This window comes from Acomys minous, assembly GCF_964271855.1.
Source record: "Acomys minous genome assembly, chromosome: 17".
Classification (NCBI taxonomy): Eukaryota; Metazoa; Chordata; class Mammalia; order Rodentia; family Muridae; genus Acomys; species Acomys minous.
This window is the reverse complement of record NC_140500.1, coordinates 20,469,859-20,491,910: the sequence shown is the minus strand read 5'-3', so window position 1 is coordinate 20,491,910 and position 22,052 is coordinate 20,469,859. Positions and strand designations below refer to the sequence as shown.

Sequence of the window (22,052 nt, the reverse complement as noted above, 5' to 3'; positions counted from 1 at the left end):
CCAGTGTGGAGAGCCACAGATAGCAGCACCCCCTGCTGCTTCCCTGGCACAATGAGCCCCTTATGCACATGCGCAATGCACCTTTGAGCGAGCCCCTTATGTGCATGTGCAATGCACCCCTTATGCCCATGCGCAATGCGCCTTTGAGCGAGCCCCTTATGTGCATGCCTGAAGGCATAGCGTGAGGTGGTGTGATCCGAACAAGGCATAGTGTGAGGTGGCATGATCCGAACGCACAAACCAAGAGCGACAACGTGGCAGTCTCTGATAGGACCAGGCACACTATAAAGGTTCTGTGGGAGCTTTTCCCGGGGTCACTCCGGTAGTCAAAGTTCCTGAATAAACTGCTGCAAGAAGAGTTCCTGGTGTTGGTGTCTTTCCTGCTGGTCGGGGGCAGCATCGACAGTCCAGGTTCTGGGGTTCAGGGTGCCATGTCTGTACTGGTCTTTTCCAACCAGTTTCATACAGCAAACCCTCTGTCCCCATCAATCTCTCCTGGGAAGAGAGCTTCCTTACATGTTTGGGTGTGATGTGGCAACAACCTGGGAGGTGTTGCTTCAGCTGAACCAACTGTTAAATTATCAATCCATTGCTGTTAAGAGCAACTGTTGCCCGAGCTTCTCAGTGGTCTCCTCCTAGCTTGGCTATGCCGAGACCTTATTCTGGGGTCCTCAGGAATTCCCTAGGCTCAAGGTCCCTGTCCCAGATACAGTTTTCATTGTCCATTATAGGTGGAAAGCACTATACAGGATACACTATTACACAGTTTGCTTTAGGCAGGTCATGAGTACATGCGCCTGACTCTGGTCACTGCCCCACAAGACCAACACAGAGTCAGCCCCTGTAGGGTCTACTTGCCATGGATTGAAAACCGAAAGGGAACTGAGAGTGACAAGACAACTGCTGGTACAGCAACAGCTCAGTGAGATCTGCTGGGGCCGTTCTGATGCTCTTCTGCCAGCAGCGATGTGATGGTGCTGATGATGGCTCTATTGCTATCCCTGTGGCAGTGTGATGGTGCTGATGATGGCTCTATTGCTATCCCTGTGGCAGTGTGATGGTGCTGATGATGGCTCTTTTGCTATCCCTCTGGTAGTGTGATGGTGCTGATGATGGCTCTTTTGCTATCCCTCTGGTAGTGTGATGGTGCTGATGATGGCTCTTCTGCCAGCCCTGTGGCAGTGTGATGGTGCTAATGATGGCTCTTCTGCCAGCCTTGTAGCGATTTGATGGTGCTGATGATGGCTCTTCTGCCAGCCTTGTAGCGATGTGATGGTGCTGATGCTCTTCTGTCAGCCCTGTGGTGATGTGATGGTGCTGATGATGGCTCTTCTACCAGCTCTGTGGTGGTATGATGGTCAGTGTTAGCCACAGAATCTAGAATTGCGTCAGAGATGGGCATCTGGGCACTCCTGTGAGATTATCTTGATTGCCCACGAAGACCTATCTTGACTATGGCAGGACCATTCTTTCAGCAGGAGACTTTAGACTATATAACATTGAGACAGCGAATGAGGTGAGTGTACATCCGTGCATGTGTGTGCCTTCTGTTCCAGATTTCAGATGTGACCAGATGTTTCAAATTCTTGCCACCGTGACTTCCCGACCATGATGAATTCTACCTTGATTAGTAAGCTAAACTAAACCCTTTCTCTCTTAAGTTGCTTTGGTTAGAATATTTTATCATAGTCAATATGGAAGAATAGGATGTTCTAGACCATTTGATGGAAGGCCTGCTTCTCATTCCAGCTCTGTCCTATATATTATGGGCTGTATGATTTTTGGCTGTGTTGCCTAACTTCTCCGAAGTTTGGGTGGCTTAGTAGATTTGAAGTGGCCATGTCTGGCCCTTCTGGTGTGTCTCAGAGGCCACCCAGCTCTAATTAGCTTTGGTGAAATCTCAAAGCTCTTCTGGCTGTCTGGATTAGCAGCCAGGACACTTTGTAACCAAACAGAGAGTGTTTTCATACTTCTTTTTAAGGAAAAGAAAACTGAGGGTTGTTGAGTACAAATGACTCAATGAGGACTCCAACAAAATCCCCAAGAGGGTGGAACCTTTTTGAAGTTTGCCTTAGAAGAACCTTTAGGGTGACAGAGGGAGGAACCTGACTCTGGGCAGGGCCAAAGTCCCCACCTACTCTGGCTGAAGGCCTGCCAGCAGGCGCCCTAGGCACAAAAATTCAGAGGGTGTGACCCTGCCAATTGCCTGCTCCTGGGGCCTTTCAGCTTTGCAGGGAGACCAGGGGACCTGCCCTATAGCAAAAGAATGGCTGCAGCATGCTCATCTGCAGAGGAACAGGTTTGACCAGGTAGAAGTCCCTGGAGGGCACAGAAGCAGTGTTGGGCAGATTTTCTTTGGGAAAATGAGTGTCTTAAGTCCCAGATAAAACAAAATATTTTACACACAGATGAAGTGAGGGGGTATGATTCAGAAGTCTGGACCCATTTGTACTTTTATTGTCAAAGTTTGGCTTTTGTTTGGTTAAGGAGTCTATGCCTTAATTAGGACCATTAGCTACTCATTCAGATAGCCTACTTACTGCAGGCATCATGACCCCTGTATGCACTGCCAGCCTCTTGTCATCTCTGACATCTTCCGACCCCATGTTCCACCACAAGATAACTGAGACAGGAAAGGCACGCTATGGAGGAGAGCACATGACTTTGGGTGAATCAAGGGTCTCTCTGCACATCTGTGTCCCCCACCCTCAGAGCACCTGCTCTGTAGATGAACCGTCTGCCTTCCCCTTCCTCTGTGATATACAGCGTGCAGTCTGATTTCCTCAGGGGATAAACACGAGAGGATAACCATTTCAGTAGCTTCGTGGCTTGCCCTTAGGAGATAAGGACCTCTTCATGTTCCCTGAGTAGGTTAGGGGAAGGGAGTTTTCCCCATAACTCTCCACTCACTCTCTATCCTTTCACTGTGTTCTAGCTCCACTACATGAAGCACTCCCCCTGCCCCCACCGTAAACTCCAGGGTCTAGAAAGTCATCTTCATAAAGGAGTGAATCTGATTTGCTCTGTTTGTCACCTCTCTGGATAGCATCCCCCAAAGAAGGCTGGTATGCAGTAGCTTCCATGTGAATTTGTAGGCTAGTGCCTGGAGGATGGATTAGTGAGCACCAGTTCATCACCAGATGTTGTCCAGGATATGCAAACCTTGCCTGTTGTGTTCCTTAGCTATGTTTTTAAAGGTTGTTTTCTTCCAGTTTGAGCCTCATTTCCAACATTTCACTCAAATGCAATAAAGCAGCCCCAAGTCTTTGGACAGGATTGGGTAATAGAGAATAAAGCAAAGTAAAGTACAACAGTACATATGTGTAAAACTTTCATAAAGAAACTAACTGTTGTGTATGATATTTTTAAAAATTAACAATAAGATCCTAAAAATATCATTGGCTAGAATGGAGCCTTGTTGGTCTATGTTGGGCTTATTGTCCCTCCTAAGGCATCATAGATGTCTAAGTAATGAGACGCTAACACAGCCCTCGTCAGAATGTCCCTTCCCTCCAAAGTTGGAGCCTTCTTCCTATCTCAGCTCCAGCGTGTGAAGGGGCTCATCATTGTTTTGCACAAGTATTGACTTAGTATTTACTGGTGGCCTTGACACAGTTTTAGGATAAAGTTTTGACTCAAACAGGATGACATGTAGTGGCACAGAGCCAAGTGGGACAACATGGTGAAGCAGTCATTACACAAATAGCTTCACATCTATAATTTCATTTGTGCTCTGTGAGTTGAAATACAATTCTGGTTCCTTTGAGAGTATAAAGTGGGAGGGGGAGAGGGTTGGCCATAAATAACTTTAAGATATGGCAGGAGAGGCCCCCTAAAGAAAAGGAGGTTTTTGTCATTGTTTTTAACTGTAACCTGGGTGCTGGGACATAGTTCAGTCAGAAATGTGTTTGCCATGCACATATGAGGCCTGAGTGTGATTCTTAGCACCCATATAAAACACGCTGTGTTACACACTAGTAATCCCCCTGCTGGGGAGGTAGGAACAAGTGGATCCCTGGGGCTCCCTAGCCCTTCAGCTTAACCTAATAGGTGAACCCCAGGACCTAGTGAGAATGTTGTCTCAGAAAATGAGGTGAATGTGGTGGTTTGACTGAAAATAGCCCAATGGGTTCATAGGGAGTGGCATTATTTGAAAGGATTAGCACAGCTGGCCTTGCTAGACTGGGGTGGCCTTGCTGGAGGAATTGTGTCACTGGAGGGTGGGCCCTGGGATTTCAGAAACTCAAGCCAGGCTCTGTAGTTCACTCTCTCTTCCTGCTGCCTGACGATCTGGAGGTAGAACTCTCAGCTTCCTTTCTAGCACATGTCCTCCCTGATGATAACAGACTAAACCTCTGGACTCTAAGCCAGGCCCAACTAAAAGGTTTTTTTTGTAAGACTTGCCATAGTCATGGTGTCTCTTCATAGCAATAGAAACCCTAACTAAGACAGTGGATGATTTCTGGAGAGTGATACCTGGGGTTGAGCTCCAGTATCCACAGATACACACACAGACACACAGACACACACACAGACACACACACACAGACACAAACATACACACAGACACACACACACACAGACACACACACACACAGACACAGACACACACACATTGAATTCATGGGTACACAAACTCATACCTAAGGCCTATGCCCATGTCATGACATTTACTCGAGAGTACAAGAGTGCAGTTACCCCAGGTCTCAACTTAATCATTTCCTTTCATCAGTCAACCCCACCCCCCACCCCCCCAGCAGCCTTTGCAACTTCCAAAGCTATACAGTGGATGAACATCTGGCCATTCTGAAATGGACGTCTGAACCATGGGCCTGTTGAGGGGCTTGTGCGTCCCACTGTCCAGTTGCTGATGAGTCAATGACCTTCGCTTTCACTCAGCTTCGACCGGACTCACAGGTAAATGGGGACGTCCAAAGGTGCTGGACTCCTGCCAAACCAACAAGAGCTGGTTTTAGATATTATTTGTGTTTACTTGTGTGTTGTTTTTCTTTTCAAGGATGTCAACAACCCATTTTCCATTGGATAGCCTTACCTTGATGTCCTGTGGGCTCCTGGGACTCATTGCTTATGTTTCCTTCATGTTGCTATCTTCTCAAATTAGATTCAGAACCAGATCTGGAAATGGCATGATCTTTTTAATGCCTCCGTGTTTCACCTCCCATATCTAGCTAGCTACAAATCATGCCAACTGCATCTGAAAACTGTTTCTCTAATCTGCTTCACTCCCCTTCCCATGGTCTCTTTTTCACTGTAGGCCTTCCCAGTGTCATTTGTGGCAATCACCCAGAGCTCAGTCCAGGATAGTATCTCCTGTCTATTAACTATGCTGCCACCAAAGTTGTCCTCCAAAAGACATACTGAAGAATTTCTCGTGCACTCCTCATTGCCTAATGAATCAGTCAGTGCAGAACATTCTAGAAGTGCAGAATCCACCAACCCCACCCGTGACCTAATGAATCAGAAACTCGAAGATGGGGCCCAAGCCATGAGGATCCGTCTTAACAAGCCCTTCACTGATTCTGACATGGGCACCAGCACCCAAGCAAGCAAATCCAAGCGTTAGACCCTTCCCTCCTGGCCTTGAAGTAGTCTATGGCCAACATTTTCTCCCACTTCCCAGACCCTTAACATTGTTACACCAAACTGTTCAGTTCTCCTTATATATGTTAGATTCTTGCCCATCTACACCTTTGTGGGTTGCTTTTCTGGCATTTTCTCCTCTTCCTTCCCATGTGGAACTCCAACCCATTCCTTAAGAGTCATGTCCGAGGTCACACGTGTCAGTGAAGCCTTCCTTGAGTGTCCTGAGCAGCATGTAGTTGCCTACATTCTGGTCTCCTGCAGCCCATTTGTTGACAACCTAGTTACAACTATTTTTGTCTCTCGGTTTGGCTTCAGCTGAGGGAGAGACTTTCTATCAGATAATCAGGGCTATTTTAAAATAGAGCAAGCTGCCGGCTGAGACGCTCTCATCGTGAGGCGTGGGAATTGTCAAGGCAACTCCACGTTGCCTTCCCTGAGGCCCCATCCCTTGTACTCACTACTCTTCCAGGGGCAAAGATACCTCTTATGAGCACAGAGCATACAGCTGGGCAGAGTGCCCACCACCTAGTAGGCATGCCACTATTTTTTTTTTAACTATCAAATGAATAAAAATAGATTTCTGCCTTATAAGGGAACATGGATTGCTGGATTGCAAAGTTCCAGTCCAAATAGAAATCCTGCCTTCTATCTGCAAAATACCTACAAAATACTGTAGATCTGCCACTTCAGATGGAAGCAACCGACACCTTGCACCTAGGCCAGGGATACTGCTTAAGTTGTTATAATATGAGAGCTCCACATGCTTTCTACCACACAAACAAGCTCTGGTGCTGGGAGCCTGCCCCTGAGGCTGCCATTCCCCAGTGGTAGAGCAACCTTTGGAATTCAGCTGTATTGACCCTATCACCTCCCTGGCTGTGCCAACCTCCTCACACTACTCCACTGAAATCCAGAGGCTGGGGCCTCTCAGGCACTTAGCATCGGCTTCACTGCTGCTGTCTTACATGGTTAGAAGCTTCTGTTTCTCAGCCATGAAGACCCCTTGGGTTCCTGTCTGGCCTTTTCCTCTGATTAACTGAGTGACCTCAGGAAGGTTGCTTATGTCAGCAAAAACCCTCAACTGTACAGCAGAGGGCAACAGGCAGCAGGCAGTGGGCAGAGGCCTGAACAACTCAGGGTGGTTTGAGGATCTATCAAGAGCAAGGCTCATCCCTAGAATGAGATCCCCAGGACGTAACGTCATCTTAGTTTTCCCACCTTGACTTTTGTTCTGTCTCAGTTTCCATCTGCAGTGCCCAGTAGTGGCTTCTATCACTTCCTATCTAAACTGGAGGAGCCACAGTTCTAGATCCTTCCATCTAGACTCCTAGCAGAAACCATAGGTTCTTCTGCTATTTTTCCTGTTTGAAAAATTTCCACCCTATCCACCTTTTCTTAGTCTGCTTCTTATTCTCCCCCGATGGCTGGCAGTTCAGTCTCCTCAAGGTTACATTTGTGATTTGTGTTCAAGAACATTTGGTTTCAAGCATTACTTTATTTTTTAAAAAATGCAATATATCAATGGTTAGAATATCAAAATAGTCTCTCTCTCTCTCTCTCTCTCTCTCTCTCTCTCTCTCTCTCTCTCTCTCTCTCACACACACACACACACACACACACACACACACACACACACACACACGAGAGGGGAAAGGCAGAAGCATGCACTCCCCAATGGGGCATGCATACCTAGTTACTCATCCATCTCTCTGTGAGTAGCTGTCTAATTCATTAGGCTGTGTTTCACAACTTCCCAATAAACTTTAATGTGTTTCTGCTACAGAGCATTCCGTAATTTAACCTGAAATGTCAGTGGCCTGCACAAGCAGTTCAACCCAGCCAAACTCTGAAGTGGCATTTCCTCCAAGAAAGGGCATTTGGAGCGATGACTCAGCAGATAAGAGCCCTGGCTGCTCTTCCGAAAGAGGTCAGGGATTCCTAGCACCCATGCCTTTCTGTGACTCCAGTTCTCCAGGACCTAATGCCTTCTTCTGACCTGGCACCAAGCACGCATGTAGTACACAGACATATACTCATGGCATGCAAACCACCCATACACACGATTAAAAAAAAAAAGAAGAAATAAAGGAGGGAAGGAAGGAAGGAAGGAAGGAAGGAAGGAAGGAAGGAAGGAAGGAAGGTCATTTGGAACAGCCCTTTCCTGCCTCCTTGCTCCTCCTTATTTGCGGACCCAGCATAAGCATATCTGTGGAGTGATGTGGCCCCTCTACATCCCACGACTCACTCCATGAGGCTGAGCTTTGAAGCAAATGAACCTGTAGTCCTTCAGAGTACTCTGACCTCCTATTCCAGACTTCTCTGCTCTTCCAGGCTGGGCCAACCTCCATCCAGAACCAAACCCGTATCAAAAGCCAAGGGCTTCGAGGTGCGGTGGAGCGCGTGTGTGCATCGAGTAGGCCACTAGCCACTGCAACATGAGGAAGTTATGAAGATGTACCAGGAGAACACTTGAGGAGAGGGAGCTTGAGGAAGAAGCTTCCAGTGGCAGGAGCTTTCAGATGTATGAGATGCCAGAGGGTTCAGATCTTAGCCTGGGAGCCAGGGTCGCAGAGTGAGAAGGTCTGTGGCTGTGGATAGGCTTTTCCTGGGTCTCAGGGTACACTGGTTGAAGCAGGAGCCATGGTGTGCCTGGGCAAAGCCGGAGCTTGTGAAGGAGAACAGGTCCTAAGTGAAAAGACCCTCAGTGCTGGCTTTGCCTTCCCAAGGCCATCAGAGCTTGAGGGCTGGAGAGGAGTCTTCCCAGTGACGTCAGTTTCCGGAAGGCTGTAGCTCATCGTTCTTGAACGCATGCTCAGATGTGGCAAGAGTACATGCCGATGGTCTCCCCAGCCTCAGAGGAGGGCATTCACACGAGTGCACATAGGCACACGTGCAGCCCCTCAGAGAAAGGGAGCAGAGAGCGGAGAAACTGAACAGGTTCCAAACTCAGGAGTAAAATAGCATTCTAGAAGGAGCGCTAGAGCCGAGAGGACACAACATAAGCCTGCAGAAAAGCCGCAGGCACAACTGCTGGCAAAGTATTGTTTCACTGCATGTAGGTTAAGAAATACCTCCTTCAGTGCGTCCATAGAGAAGGAGGCCTGGTGAGAGGCCTGAAAAAGGGAATTAGCAGAGGTTATTTTAATGTCCCCTTCCCCTTCCGTAGGAGGTGGGTATGTTCTAATAAGTGTTCCTCTATCATGGAACTTCCACCAGAACGTCAGGATGAGAGTTCCGGTGCCCACCCTCTCATCACCCTCACCAGCAGCTGTAACATCCAGACCTCAGCTCTTTAGGTATCTTCAGTGTGGTGGCTTCCAGCCTCTGGGTGCTACATTTCCCTCATGGGGTCCCTGCAGCGAGGAGATCCTGACATCTGAGCGCTACAGACCATCAGACTCCCATTAGCCTATCTGCTGGTAACACAGGCAGTGAAACACAGGCTACAGTGGGTTGCCATGAGAGAACGGTGCCTGTCATCCCTCAGCATGGCAGCATCCACGGAAAACACAATGCTGGGCAGTTAGAAGACAGACAGGGGGAGGAGAAAGAAAACGGACATCTGACATCATCGATATATAAACCTTACTCTTCACTCTGCCAATTCCTGGCAAAATGACTGCAGTCTTTCAAACCTAATTTAGTTTCTTCACCTTTGGAAGATGGCAGTTTCTCCTTCAAGGTTCATTTTGCTTTGTTTTTGACAAATAACAGTAGCCATCTTTGAAAATGTTCAGTGCAGTGTGGGGACATAGTAGATGGCCTGTTTTCTGTCCTAATAGTTTAGGATGCAGAATTGAATATATAATGATCTTTTAAACCATGGCTGCTGGTATTTGCTGCTACATCTGTTTCAAAGCTCATGTCATACAAAGGACATATGTTCTCCTCCCCCCCCCCCCCTCTCTCTCTCTCTCTCTGTGTGTGTGTGTGTGTGTGTGTGTGTGTGTGTGTGTGTGTGTGTGTGTATTAGAGACCTTCCTTGGGGAGAGAGAAAACATAGGTCTTAAACTAAGACAGAGCAATGCAGGTCAGAGCACGCATCCAGCAGGGTTTATTGTGGTCACAGATGCTTCCATGTTGGAGTGGTTAGCCTCTGTTCCTCTAGCAAGAGAAGAGACCAGGGTACTCATGCTACACCTCCATGCGTCCCAGTGGGAATAGGACATTAAGAAATGTCCTGGAGTGGGGCATAACTAATATCCATACTCTCCTGAGCACCAGAGACAGTCACCACAGTGGTCTCTTGCCGGAACTCAGCAGGCATCAAGAGGGTCCTTTTCATTTGGACTGTTCGCATCTCATAGTTGCATCAATTAACAGTGATATCAGGTTGACCACAGCAGCCTGGGAAGAAGTGAGCAATGGGAGGGCTCTAGCACTCTCAGAGGCCTGCCTCTGGCTCCGAAGTTCATGATGAGCATGCTGCCATTGATGCCTCAGCTGTCCTGGGAGTCTCCGTGTGACGGCATCCCCAGGAAACCCAGGCTCTGGTAGTCTTCAAACCCTTCACAAGGTCACAGGGGAGGGGCTGGAGTCTGATCCAGGTCTTTCTCCCAAGGCTACCACTTTGCAACTGCTCATGAGCTGGAGGCAGGCCACAGGATCAGTGGGGAAGGCCCAGGGCCAAGAAAATCTGTAATGAGTACATTTATCTTCTGTATATGGATTATTCATGAGCCATTTCAGTTTGCTCCTGGGTAGACATTTAATTTTTCAGTTACAATTTGAACCCCAGCACCACACACACACACACATACACACAAAATCTGTTAGGAGTAGTTAGAAAACTTTCCCCTCTCTGTCTAAAAGGATGAAAACTACTCACCAAAAGCAAAAACAAAACCAAAGCCAAAAGGGGAAAAAAATCCCATCCCTTAGACAACCCCAAAACAACAAACGTGCTGAAAAGTAAAATTGCCAGGTTCGTTATTACTGGCACAAACCACAATTCTAATTGGCAAGCCCCAGAGCTGGAAGAGCCAGTGAGGACCCGACTGTGAGCTCGTTGCCCAGAAGAGAACTCTGAGCTGCAAGCTACAAGGTATACCAATTTCAACGGAAGCCGTAGTGGTTTGTTTACTTCATTAATCCAATGTGGAATATATCAGGAGGGGGACAGAACTCTGTTTATACACAACTCTGACATCATCTGATTTTAAGAAGTTTACTAAAACCACAGTCATGGCCTTGACAATAGTGAATGCAAAATACTGGTGTACACAGGTTTTACAGAAGGATCCCCGAGAACCCAATCACAGAACGAGGTTAACAGATGGGAGAGGCCTGAGGGAGGGCAAGCACACGAATTTTATTGAGAAAAAAAAGCTTATATACTGTAAGGGTTGCTGAAGTTTAATAAATAAAGGTCAACTTATAATATATAAAAACAATATAAACATTTATATGCTACATGCATATCATATAATTTAAAGTAATAATTTATATGTGAGGACAGATGCCAATTCATGTTCTTCCGATTTTTCTCGACAAGGCACACACACAGGAAGTGTCTATTCGTATCCAGCGCCAGCCTACGAGTTTGTTGTTTTCTGAAGTCAGAGCTCGGACGTAGGTTTGGGACGTTTTGCACTGAGAGTTCCAGTGTTTGTCATCGATGCCCCTGCAACCATTTTTGACTGGCCTGGCTTCTTTACATCTGGTTTCATAAAAGTATTGTTTGACAGGAGAGTTGCCGGTTTTGATCTCCCCCAGCACCGTGACCTGGTGTCCTCTAATGTCAATGGCTGAAGACTTGTCAGTCACCCATAGACTCTCACTGTCACACACTGAGTACTCGCCCCGGTGACTTTTATGCTCTGCATAACGTTTCTGCCGTGAAGATGTTCTATTGGCCACCGCTGGGTTGCCCACATAATCTTCCATTAGATACAAGGGAGGGGGCTCCAAAGGGGTGCTGTCGCTCAGCAGGACCCGGGGAGAATTGTAGCGTCTCTGTTGCCGCAGTAGTTCTGTGTCCGTTGCAATCATTGGCTGGAATTCCGACCTGGTGGACTCTCCCTGCTCTGGCTCTCTGGGTGCTTCTGCTTTGGGCAGGGTGCTCTGGTAACTTTCCTTAACATCCACCATCTGCTTGGAGAGCTTGTTTTTCAAAATGTCTGCCTGGATCAGCTTTATGATGAGGGAGTTGAGCGAGTCTTCTGGCAAACTCCTTTGATCCATGTTGTTGCCTTGGATGCCACGGAGATAAGCGAGAAATATCACATAAAGCAAGATGGACATCACCTTGTTCACCTGTAAGATCTGAGAAAGGAAACACGGGTGTTAACAGCTGGCTGGGTGAGTCTGGGTCACTCTGACATCAGCCACCTGAGGCCGGCAATCTCCGAGAGTGATGAGAGTGGGTACCACCATTCTCAAGTGAACTCCTCCCTGCTATTTAGAAGGGGCCGTTTCCTCCCCCAGCCCCTGAGAAAGACTGGGGAATGCACCATGGCCTTCTGACCCGCTTGCTTCCTAGACTGACAGCACCAGTTGTTTTTACATTAGATGTCTGCATTGCTCCCCCAGCCTCCTGCTGTGCACGGATGACGACCTGATGCATCCCTTGAGCCTGAGTATGTGGCCCTCTCTACCGAGGGTGACTATGAGGACTGCATCAATGTACTGCTTGATCGGCTCAGGCCTTTGCAACTTTCTCAAGACATGTAATTGTATCCATCCATCACCAATTCCAGCCCATGGGCACTTCCAGAGGGACACACTGATGCTGGGAATTGGGTCTGTTGTTTTTAATAGTGCGGCATCAGAAAGAGGCTCCTTCCTGGCCCCTGCTGTCCTTGTAAGCAAACACAAGACCACTGGCTACCTGCTGAGAGGGTCTAAGTGTCAAAGTCTTCTGAATCTCAGAAGGGCATGTGTCACCAGGATACTCCAGACCCCACAGAGAAGCTATCAAACCTAAAACCCCACAGTTCTGTAAAGCACTCCTTGCAGAAGCCAGACACAGCAAAACCCAACTCAAATGATGCCTCCACCTGCACTGAGGAGCAAGGGTTGACATCGGTGTCTTTTTCCTCTTAGGGATTTTAAGTTTCCATTATACTGTTTCTTTCTGTAGTGCCACATCTGATTCCACCATCTCCCTTTTTAGACAGCACTTTAACCCACCGCAGTCTTCTGTTGCCATAACAGAAGCTCCGCACAGGGCTCCTGGCGAGGAGTCCTTGTGGAATTGCGGAGATTGGAGAGCTCCCTCACTCATCTCTCCTGCACTAGGGCCAAGTCCATGGTTCCGGAAGGTTAGCCCAGGAGGGGAGAGAGATTCTCAGGTGGAAAGAGAGCTGAGCTGGTGACCCTGACCTTGTAATTCCCTTGGCCCTACCGAGAGCATTCACTCTTTAATCACCGCCCGCTGCCACCTCAACGGCCCCGTGGGGATTTTCTCTTCAGAGTTCTGTCTTAACAAGGAAAATAAAATCCCTTCCCTTGGTTCAGTGTTGGTATTTTCAGACAGATCTTACAGAATCCAGGGGGAAAACAAAGGAAACAAACAAAGGTGGCACCAGCTGTAGAAAAGAAGTTCTGATTCTGAATATTCATTGAGGAGCCTGTCCCCAGAATTCACCACACAACCTCTTCTCCAGCTCCTCTGATGTGCCGCAGCTTGCTGTTCATCCTAAAGGCTGACAGCGTTCCAGACACTAACGTCTCCTGCTGGCTCCTGGCCTGCCTCTGTGATAAGGGGACCATCTTCCTTCCCTGGGAACCACTCTCAGGATAATTGACTCCTTCAAGGTCAAAGCTAAGGGAAGGAGTCTAATATGGCTGCCTACCCTAGAGACTGCTCCAGGAATTGTGTTACCCCGGGAAAATGGTTCCCACAGGGTAATTAATCTCTCCCATTCTACAGAGAAGTGACATTTCCGTCAAGCATGCAAACTGAACAAAAATGAAACTTCAAGAACACAAAATAAACGGCATGTGCACAGCTTGAGCCTCCATCCTACCCCAGTACAGCTGCAATAAAATCATTTGAAACTACAAGTCTATTACCTGAGCTCTATATGTACCAACACACAAGGCTGCTTGCTCTCAGAGCAAAAACCAGGGATGATGATGATGATGATGATGATGATGATGGTGGTGGTGGTGGTGGTGGTGGTGGTGGTGGTGATGTGTGTGTATGTGCAGGGGTCCCAGATAAAGTAAGAGACCAGACAGAGGTTGGGAAGGCAGTAACAAGGATGGTGTGACCAGATGGGTATTAGATGGACTTGGGATAAGAAAAACCTCTTTGTGGTGGTAGCTTGAACTTTGAGTGGCAAATTCTAGTGGCAAAAGTTACCACTAGAAAAGCCCTCTCAAGAGCTGGAAAGCTGGCTCTGTGGGAAGAATGCTTGCTGCTCTTTTGGAGGATCCATGTTCAGTGCCAATACCAATGTTGGGTGGTTTGCAACTATATGTAACTCGAATTCTAGGGGATCTGATGGCCTCTGCTGGACTCCACAGACAGCAGCACACACACAACATAGGCACGCACACACAAAGGCAAGTCTTTTAAAAATAAAAGCACATTTAACCCCTTGCCTTCTCTTAATTTCCAGCCAGCATTCAGCTACTATAACAAATGCCAAAGAGCATCAGTTTATAAAGAAAAAGAGAAGGTTTTCCTTGGCTCATGGCTTTTGAGGCTTTAGTTCATGGTGAATTGGCCTTGTTGCTTTGGTTTTAGTGATATGGCAAAAAAAAAAGTTCTTGAATGGAAAAAAAAAACCAACCAATCATGATCTGGAGGAAAAAAAATGTGGGTGAGGGAAGTGGAAAGAGCAGGAAGAGGAGGGAGCAGTACCTCAGGGTGTGCCTCCAGCGATTTCTCACAAACTTTCAGCACCTGCTGAGGCAGAACCAATCCTAAACACAGCGGCCTTTGAGAGAAACCCCAGGTGTAACCTATAGCTACTTTACACAGGGAACCTAACAGGGAGAGGAGATGGGGCGTCTTTGTCCTTTTGCCCTGACTTTCCATCACAGTTGTGTTGGACTCCCGTGCCCCACACTCCAGCCTGATTGATTATTTCTCTGCTACCTGAGCAAACTTTGTGACTCACGGGTCACAAAGGACTCTGTCCTTTCCATTACTTATGCTCACTTCTGTGGAGGTTGTTCTCGCGCCTCACGGCTTCACAAGCTGGCCTTACTCTGACGCTCTCCAGTTACCCTCAGTATCTGCAACCATGCTTCCTTTGACTTCTGCCAGCCTATCCTCTGAGTGGGTGAGCGAGCAGCTCTTACATCCTTCCTAGACCTGTGGCAGTCATCGTGGGTCTCACCCATTCTCTTGCTTACCATGAATCCACTTGGGAGTGAGTCATGACACGGTGCCACACGTAGCCTGGTTAAGTGTTTCTAAAATGTCTGAGAGGCTCTCTCAAATCCCAGCAAGCATCCTTTAGACTCCATTTTGAGAATCCATTTATAGCCTGTCCTCCCTCCCTCCCTCCCTCCCCTTCCTTCCCTCCCTCCCTCTCTTCCTCTCTCCTTTCATTTCTTCTTTGCTTCCTTCCTTTGGTTTTAGAGAAGGCAAGCTCAAGAATGTTGGAAAAAGAATTTCCCAAACACACAAATTCGAGGCTCCTGAAGACCCTAGGTAATTCATTGTTACAGAACAGGAGTCTGGGGCCTTAAGTGGACTCCTGGTTAACTACAGGGGAAGAACAGCGGATGCTTGGTTCTTCAGCTCAACAAGATTTTGTTCATAATCAGGTAACTGAAAAGACACAATCAGACCCACGGTGAGTGTACTAGACATGGCAGTTGAACATGAACTTGAGCTGTCCATGGCAACATGCGGGCTCCACGCCAGCCCCTGCCGCACGCACATACAGAAAACCAAGCATCTGGAAAATTCCTCTTGCTACATCTGGCTCCCAGCAGTCTGGACCAGCATGGTTGCTCCCACTTGTCATTGCTCACACATGCTTAGAGTGCAGAGCAGCCACGCTGGTTGTGGAAGAGAAGGAACACCATTACTTGGACGCACAAGGGCGGGAGGTTAGAGAAGCAACTGTGGAAGAGGGAAGAGAGGTTTGTGACTGTGCTGGCCATGGGGAGACCAGAGTGAGGTCTCCGGTCCCTTTTTGGTCAGCGGTCCCTTCACTTCCCACCATGCCTCTTGGGGTAGGATTTTCCCCTAGGGGACTACTTCCTTGCGGGTGGGGAGTGGAAACAGGAAGGCAGTGTCGGCTCATCCTAGGCCATGCAGTACGGTGAATTCCTTTTGCTTATGGAGAGTTTTCTAGTGCTCACACACAGTTAGCTGCAGATGGTTTAACTTCGGCAGCTGTCCTACTGCTGTTTTTTTAGCACAGGTCCCTTTTCCACGATAGAGAGCCTGGGCTTTTTAATGCACACCTCATACAAGCCCAGCCTGTGCCTCGACACACCGCAGAGCTGCAATGTCCGCTGAGGAAATAGGCATTGGCACCAATCAAGGCCTACCCAAAGCACTGCTTCCTGGCCTGAAACCCTACGTGGGCTTCTGCCAAGCCTGGATTGGAAGCCAATCAACTCTGCCTTCTTTTCCCAAAGAAAATATAGGCCTTGGCTCTGAAGCAGGCCATAGTCCCCAGGCTCTTCTTGGCTATAATTAGAAAAAGACCTGTTAAAGACCTCAGTAAACCCCCTTCCTACCCTCTCCCGAGTGCCCATTTCCCTGCTTAGACTTTTCCAAGATCCCGACCAGCGCTATTTCCCTCACTTAGCAGTGTTTTCCCACATATGGTGTTTTCTCAGTCCCTGGAGCGACATTCCTAACAAGGTTTCACCATCCCTCAAAATACTCAAAAGAGAGCAATTTCTGAGTCCTCCTTTTTGGCTCAGTTTGCAACATATACTGAGGGCTTCTGGGTCCTCAGCAAGGGGCTAGAATGAAAAAGGGAGCTGGGACAACAAGGTGGCAGTGCACTGGAGACCACAGCAGCCCATGGTGCTGGAACTTGAGGAGGGGCCAATTTGCCTCCCTAGGACCAGCTTCCCTATACAGGAGCTGACTCCTGACTAAACCTATGCACACCCCTCATGTTGAATATGCATGAAATACTTGTTTGTTTGTTTGAACTAGCTTACAGCCAGTCATTACAGAAACACGATAGGTTTCATTACGACACTCTCATCCACCAGCGCCATTACTCTGAGCATATTCACCTCTCGTCACCCTTATTTGTCCCCTCCCGAGTAGTCAACCATTCTGCTCTGACATATTTTTGACGTGAGAGAAGCCATGCGATATTTGTCTTTCCAAGTCTGGCTTCTTCTGCTTAACATGGTGACTTTGAGTGTATGGAGCACATATTTAGCCCAGTTATAGTGAGATCCTCAACAATAAAAATGGCAGGAGCCACATATTTATATATGATATTGTTTAGTCCTGAGAGCCACTCCACTGAGGTAGGTAATTTCATACGTCCCATTCTAGGGAATCTGAGGAATGAGGTTAAATAAATAATAAGCAGGAGGGTTTGAGTTCAGTTTGACATTAGGGCTTCCAGAGATTGCATCTGTGACCCCTTTGTCTTCCTTGCTCTTACTCAGAGCTAAGTGCAGGGCCAGGGAGGCTTCCGGTAGGCAGGCTAGTAGTGCCTCCCAAAGATGATTCAGTCAGATTCAAGGCCACCACTTCCATTTCTCCTTCTCTGTATTTCTTATGAAACCATTACTCATAAGAGTAAATAAATCATTTGGCCACTGTCACCTCTGGACTTTGGGGTTCTGCAGGACAGTCCTTCTGGAAGTCACCAAATTCTTGCAGAAGTCAAATGTTATAAGGGACATAGCACTGGGTATCCAACCTTGTGTCCTGAGATTACAGCCATGTCTGGGAAGCCGTGTGACTTCAGAGACAGTAGAGAGGCAATGTTGGCTTTCCTCAGAGAGGAGATCATTCTGACATCAGCTTTTCATTTGCCAACATTTTAATATGAAAACCCAAGAGATTTCGTTACATTTATGGTCCTCTGGAGGCAAATGCATCATACCGGCTGGGGTTAGAGAAGAAACTATCCAACTATACCAAAATGGGTCTAATTCTCCAGAGGATTTCTGTCCCTGAGACATGGCCCCTCACCAAGGCTGAGGGATTCTAGAACTACGTTCTACCAGATAGCCTTCATATCTTTTGGAGGGCAGTGGAAAGAAGGAAAGGTGGGAAAGTGATCGATTTAAAGCTAAATGGCGAGAAGAAAAGAAGTGTGGTGGAAATATTAAACTAGGACCATAGCCCAGACTGGCTCAGCTTATTCTCCAGCTCTTAACTGCTGGTTAGTTCACCCTGGCTTTGTTCTGGCCACAGGACCTGAGGCTTCAGGGTGAGTCAACAGAGTGACACACAGAGGTTCTGACCTCTGGCAAGGCTGGGAGGTTGACCAGGGTGAGACTCTTGATGGAGCCTCCAGAGGAAGGTGTCAATCTTCCTAGAGAAAGGGAAGCAGGGGTGAGGAAAGAGGGTCAGATTACTTCACAAGCACGGACAGATGACACCCACTGGGGAGGTTCTGAGGATGCTGGTGAGAGAGGGCCAAGCAGGCCCTAGCATCCACGGAGGATGGCGGCAACCCGGAAAGTGTACAGTTAAACTCAACCTGAAAACACACTGGCCAGCTCTCTGGAGGTGAAGAGGAACAACCCAGAGCCAAGAAGGAGTGACATGCTTGTAGAAGGGGAAGGAAGGGAATGTGGAATTGGTATAAGAGTGACTGAGAAATGAACGCGCATCCGTGGGGCTGTGTGAGCTTCCACAACATCTTCCGAGTTCCGCGTTCCCGCCCAGCTCTACACTGGTGCTGCCCTCACTCCTCTCGGCACAGCCTTGCAGGGGAGCTGAGCACCATGGCACTCCGTCTTACAATGTACAATAAGGAAAAGCAACTCCTCCTGAATGACACAGCTGGATGATGTCCCCGTGACACACGTTACTGATACAATTTATAGGTCTATTAATAGTGAGTTGTATAATTGTTACTGATTACGTGTACACACACACACACACACATACATACATACACACACACACGTACACACACGTTCCACAAAGCATATCTACTCTCTCATTGCCTCCCTCAGAGTGTAGAGGCTTAGGCCATTGAGCTGGGGGTACTCACGCTTTTTCGCTGCTCCATGTTGTGGCACCAGCTGTGGTTCCGGTCTCCCACTGCTGGTTTAGTTCATGTAAAACTGGGACTTATAAACCTTGGGCTCTGAGGATGAATGCATGTGATTGGCTGGGGCTAGGATGCTGGTGATGCTAGATTTGCATGGAGGGAGAGATAACAGGTAACAGGCGTATGTGACTCAAGACCTATAGCCACCTGGGGGTTATCTCATGTGCTCCTGAGGTCATCATGGACACAGGAAAGAGCTTTGCCTTACATTTTCTGTTCTCAGGATGAGATTTTAATCTCAAATTTGAAATTTCCGGGACTTGAACATGCTCTGTCTCCCTAGTGTCTCATGCCACTTCCCCTAGAAGCATGGTCCATGAGCTCCACAACCCAGTGAGGGAAAAAATAGAAATTATTTGATGTGGCCATCTTACATGCTTATGAGTCTTTCAAAACGCTCAGTATCCTGGAGATGGTATAATGAAATGACACCCCTCACTGGTCGATAGAGGCATGCTCTGATACCTGGTCTTGTTTGGTTGTCCGAAACTATAGGGGCATGAAGAAAAACTTACCAGAGAACTCAAGAGGCTAACGAACAGAACTGTGAGCAAAGAACAGGCCAGGGGCTATCCTGGGGAGATGCAGAGGAGTGCTTTAGACATTCACAGAAAACCAAGAGGCATTGGCAATCAAGACAAGAATTGGCTGCACACTCCCTGCCTGCCTTTGGTGGGAACTCCTCTGGGGACCCCCCATAGAGAGCTGAGAAGCTCAGCATCAGCAGGCTAAGGCAGGCTGGCCCAGGGCAGGGAAGGGGATTCTTAGCCCGTTCTTCAAGATCAGGCTCTGCATGGCTGCTTCCTGTTCAGTCTTTCAATAGCCCGGTGTGGTGGCTCATGCCTGCACTCCCAGTACTCTGAAGGCCAAGGGAGGAGGAGGATGGGTCTGAGATCAGCCTGAGATGCATAGGTAGACCTGTGTCAAATAAACAAATGAACAAACCAAACAAAAGTGATAACAAGAAGCCTCAACACTTCAAACTTGGAATTTGGAAACTGGTTCGCAGCGGGCTGGCGATTATTTCAGAGCACGAGGTCTGAGATAACCTCTAGGTTCATGAGATGCTAATATCTCAGTGGCAACCAAGATCACAGCCAAGTGGAGTGAGATGGCACATGCTCGGCTGAAACAAAACCAAACCCAGACCCTCTGAAAGCTACCCCATCTCCAAATTGGTCTGGCCCAAGAGCAGGCCGTAAGAAACAGGACCCTTTTGTGAACTAGGAACTATACCTTTGTCACTGCCCCCAGGGAAAGCTAACTACACTGAGGAGGAGGTGGGAAGCCAGGGGTTTGCTGGGTGCAAATGCTTAGGAATTCCTTGTTGTCAAAAGCACGCCTTCCTTGGGCCCTTAAGCTGTATGAGACGGAAGGTATGGCGCATGTCAAAACAAGGTACACGGCAGTGCTGAACAGGAAGGTAGTGTGCCTGCACCAGGACAGGAGCTCTCTCTGGCTTTGCCCCATCTTGGCAGAAGATCTAAAGGGGGCTGGGTAGGCTCATGGGAGCCCAGGAAGCTTGCGTTTACTGTACTCTTACATGTCTCATTTCATGGTCAGAGGGTGGACTAGGAGGAAACTTCAGAGAAATGAGTCCACCCAGCTACTGTCACACTGGGCCCTGTCTAGTAAAGCTTGCTCTGAATTAGGCAGTCTCTCTTACTGTCATTTTTGCACAGACTTGTTACATCGATGGGACTGTGTGTGTGCAAACACATATACATATATACATATGCATATATACGTGCAAAATTACATGCATGTATGTGTGTGTGTTGCCCCCTCCATAAGGATGGATGATTTACAATTATTCTCTCTCTCTTTCTCTCGCTCTCCCCACTGTCTTCCTTCCTTCCTTCCTTCCTTCCTTCCTTCCTTCCTTCCTTCCTTCTCTCTGAAACAGTGGTCTCAAACTCACCTCATGCCGGGGAATGACCTTGAACTTCTGATCTCCCTGCTTCTACCTCCTAAGTGCAGGGATTATAGGCATGTGGCACCACACTTGGTTTATATTATGTTAGGGGTAGGGAGTCATTCTCAGAGTTTCACACAAGCTAGGCAAGTCCTCTACCAACATGCTACGTCCTCATCCCTGATTATGCTTTTTCAAGTCATTTAGTGTTTTATTACATGTTAATTTGGAAGAAGACCTTCTGTGTCTTGGTTAACTCCATTTTCCAAGGAAAAATACATATGGGGGAAGATGCCTCACAGAAACAGCTGAAAGTGGGCACTTGAAGACTAACTTTAGCTTTAGAAAATAGCTTTCCCACATCAGCATTTTTGTTTTAAATTTATGCCTAGTGTTTGCATTGGGTTTGTGTTAATCCTCTGGTTGTGGGCAAGTGCCAGGCTACTAAAAGGAATGCCACCATGAGACAGGGGCTGCTGAGAAATTGCTCTGTAATAATTAATTATAATGAGTAATAATGAAGATAATGCTAAAGTATCCATCTTGTCTATCCAGAAAATCCACAGAATGAAGAGGAATGGTTTCTATTCAGTGCACACCCCCGTCCATCCACAGCTGCCTTGGTAATGCCCATCCCGATTTCTGCAACAACCACGGCAGCAGAAAGAAGGCTAGGATCAAGAAACCATCCCAGTTTGGCCCTGACAGGACTTGCCTGAAGACAATGTGGTAAGATGGCAGGCTTCTTCCTGTGTGCTTGGTGACCTGGCTTGTATCATCCATAGTCAGTCCCTCACGGATACCCTTTACCACAAAGCTAGCCTCCTTCCTCGAGGATGGCACTACGGCACACTGACGTGCTGTGGTTGTCTCTGCTCTGATGCGTTCTGCAGGAGACTTTGCCGTCTGAAGGCCATGCGAGCCGTGACTGTCTTTCACACGGCTTAGCATCTCTCCTTACATTTGGCGAATGTCTCTCTTTGCACTCACTGTGGCCACCGTTACTCACTTGAACACTTTTACAATCCGGGAGGCAGAAGTAGAGGAGATGTCTATTTGATGATTTTTATGGGTCTGTTCTCACCCACTCATGCAGTGATGCTGGGATATATGCACAGGGAGAAAAACCAATCTTTCATCCAAACTGGAGTGCGAGGCAGGCGCTGGCTAAACATTATGACTCCAATCCCAAACAGCCTAGTGACTTTCTGGGCAAGCAGGGCAAGACTCAGAAAACCAACCCAGAGCGTTTCCTCTGAAAGCAATTTTGGCACAAACACACTGAACTCAAAGCTGTGTTTAATCACAGACACAAGTCACAATAATCACTTGTAATAACTGCTAACCTTTGCTGA

The 22,052-nt window shown here is 47.7% G+C and overlaps 1 protein-coding gene and 1 long non-coding RNA gene across 8 annotated transcripts in view; both read right to left on the bottom strand.

Annotated features, from left to right (window-relative positions):
• Positions 1 to 4,806: 4,806 nt before the first annotated feature.
• Positions 4,807 to 5,861, bottom strand: LOC311588430. The gene is made up of 3 exons (XR_014776200.1): positions 5,710 to 5,861; positions 5,054 to 5,136; positions 4,807 to 4,948 (listed from the first exon to the last, which is right to left on the bottom strand). It is a non-coding gene; the product is annotated as an uncharacterized lncRNA (long non-coding RNA).
• Positions 5,862 to 10,895: 5,034 nt separating this feature from the next.
• NTF3 (neurotrophin 3) overlaps positions 10,896 to 22,052 on the bottom strand; it is a 224,647-nt gene continuing 213,490 nt past the window's right edge. For 6 of the 7 annotated variants that reach the window (XM_084766707.1, XM_084766701.1, XM_084766705.1 and 3 more), the window contains exon 2: positions 10,896 to 11,868. In XM_084766707.1, coding sequence (XP_084622833.1) covers positions 11,071 to 11,847 — 777 coding nt within the window. In that variant the 5' untranslated portion in view covers positions 11,848 to 11,868 and the 3' untranslated portion in view covers positions 10,896 to 11,070. Of the gene's footprint in view, positions 11,869 to 18,722; positions 18,755 to 22,052 lie in introns of those variants that run through there. The other variant, XM_084766703.1, reaches the window with a different exon arrangement.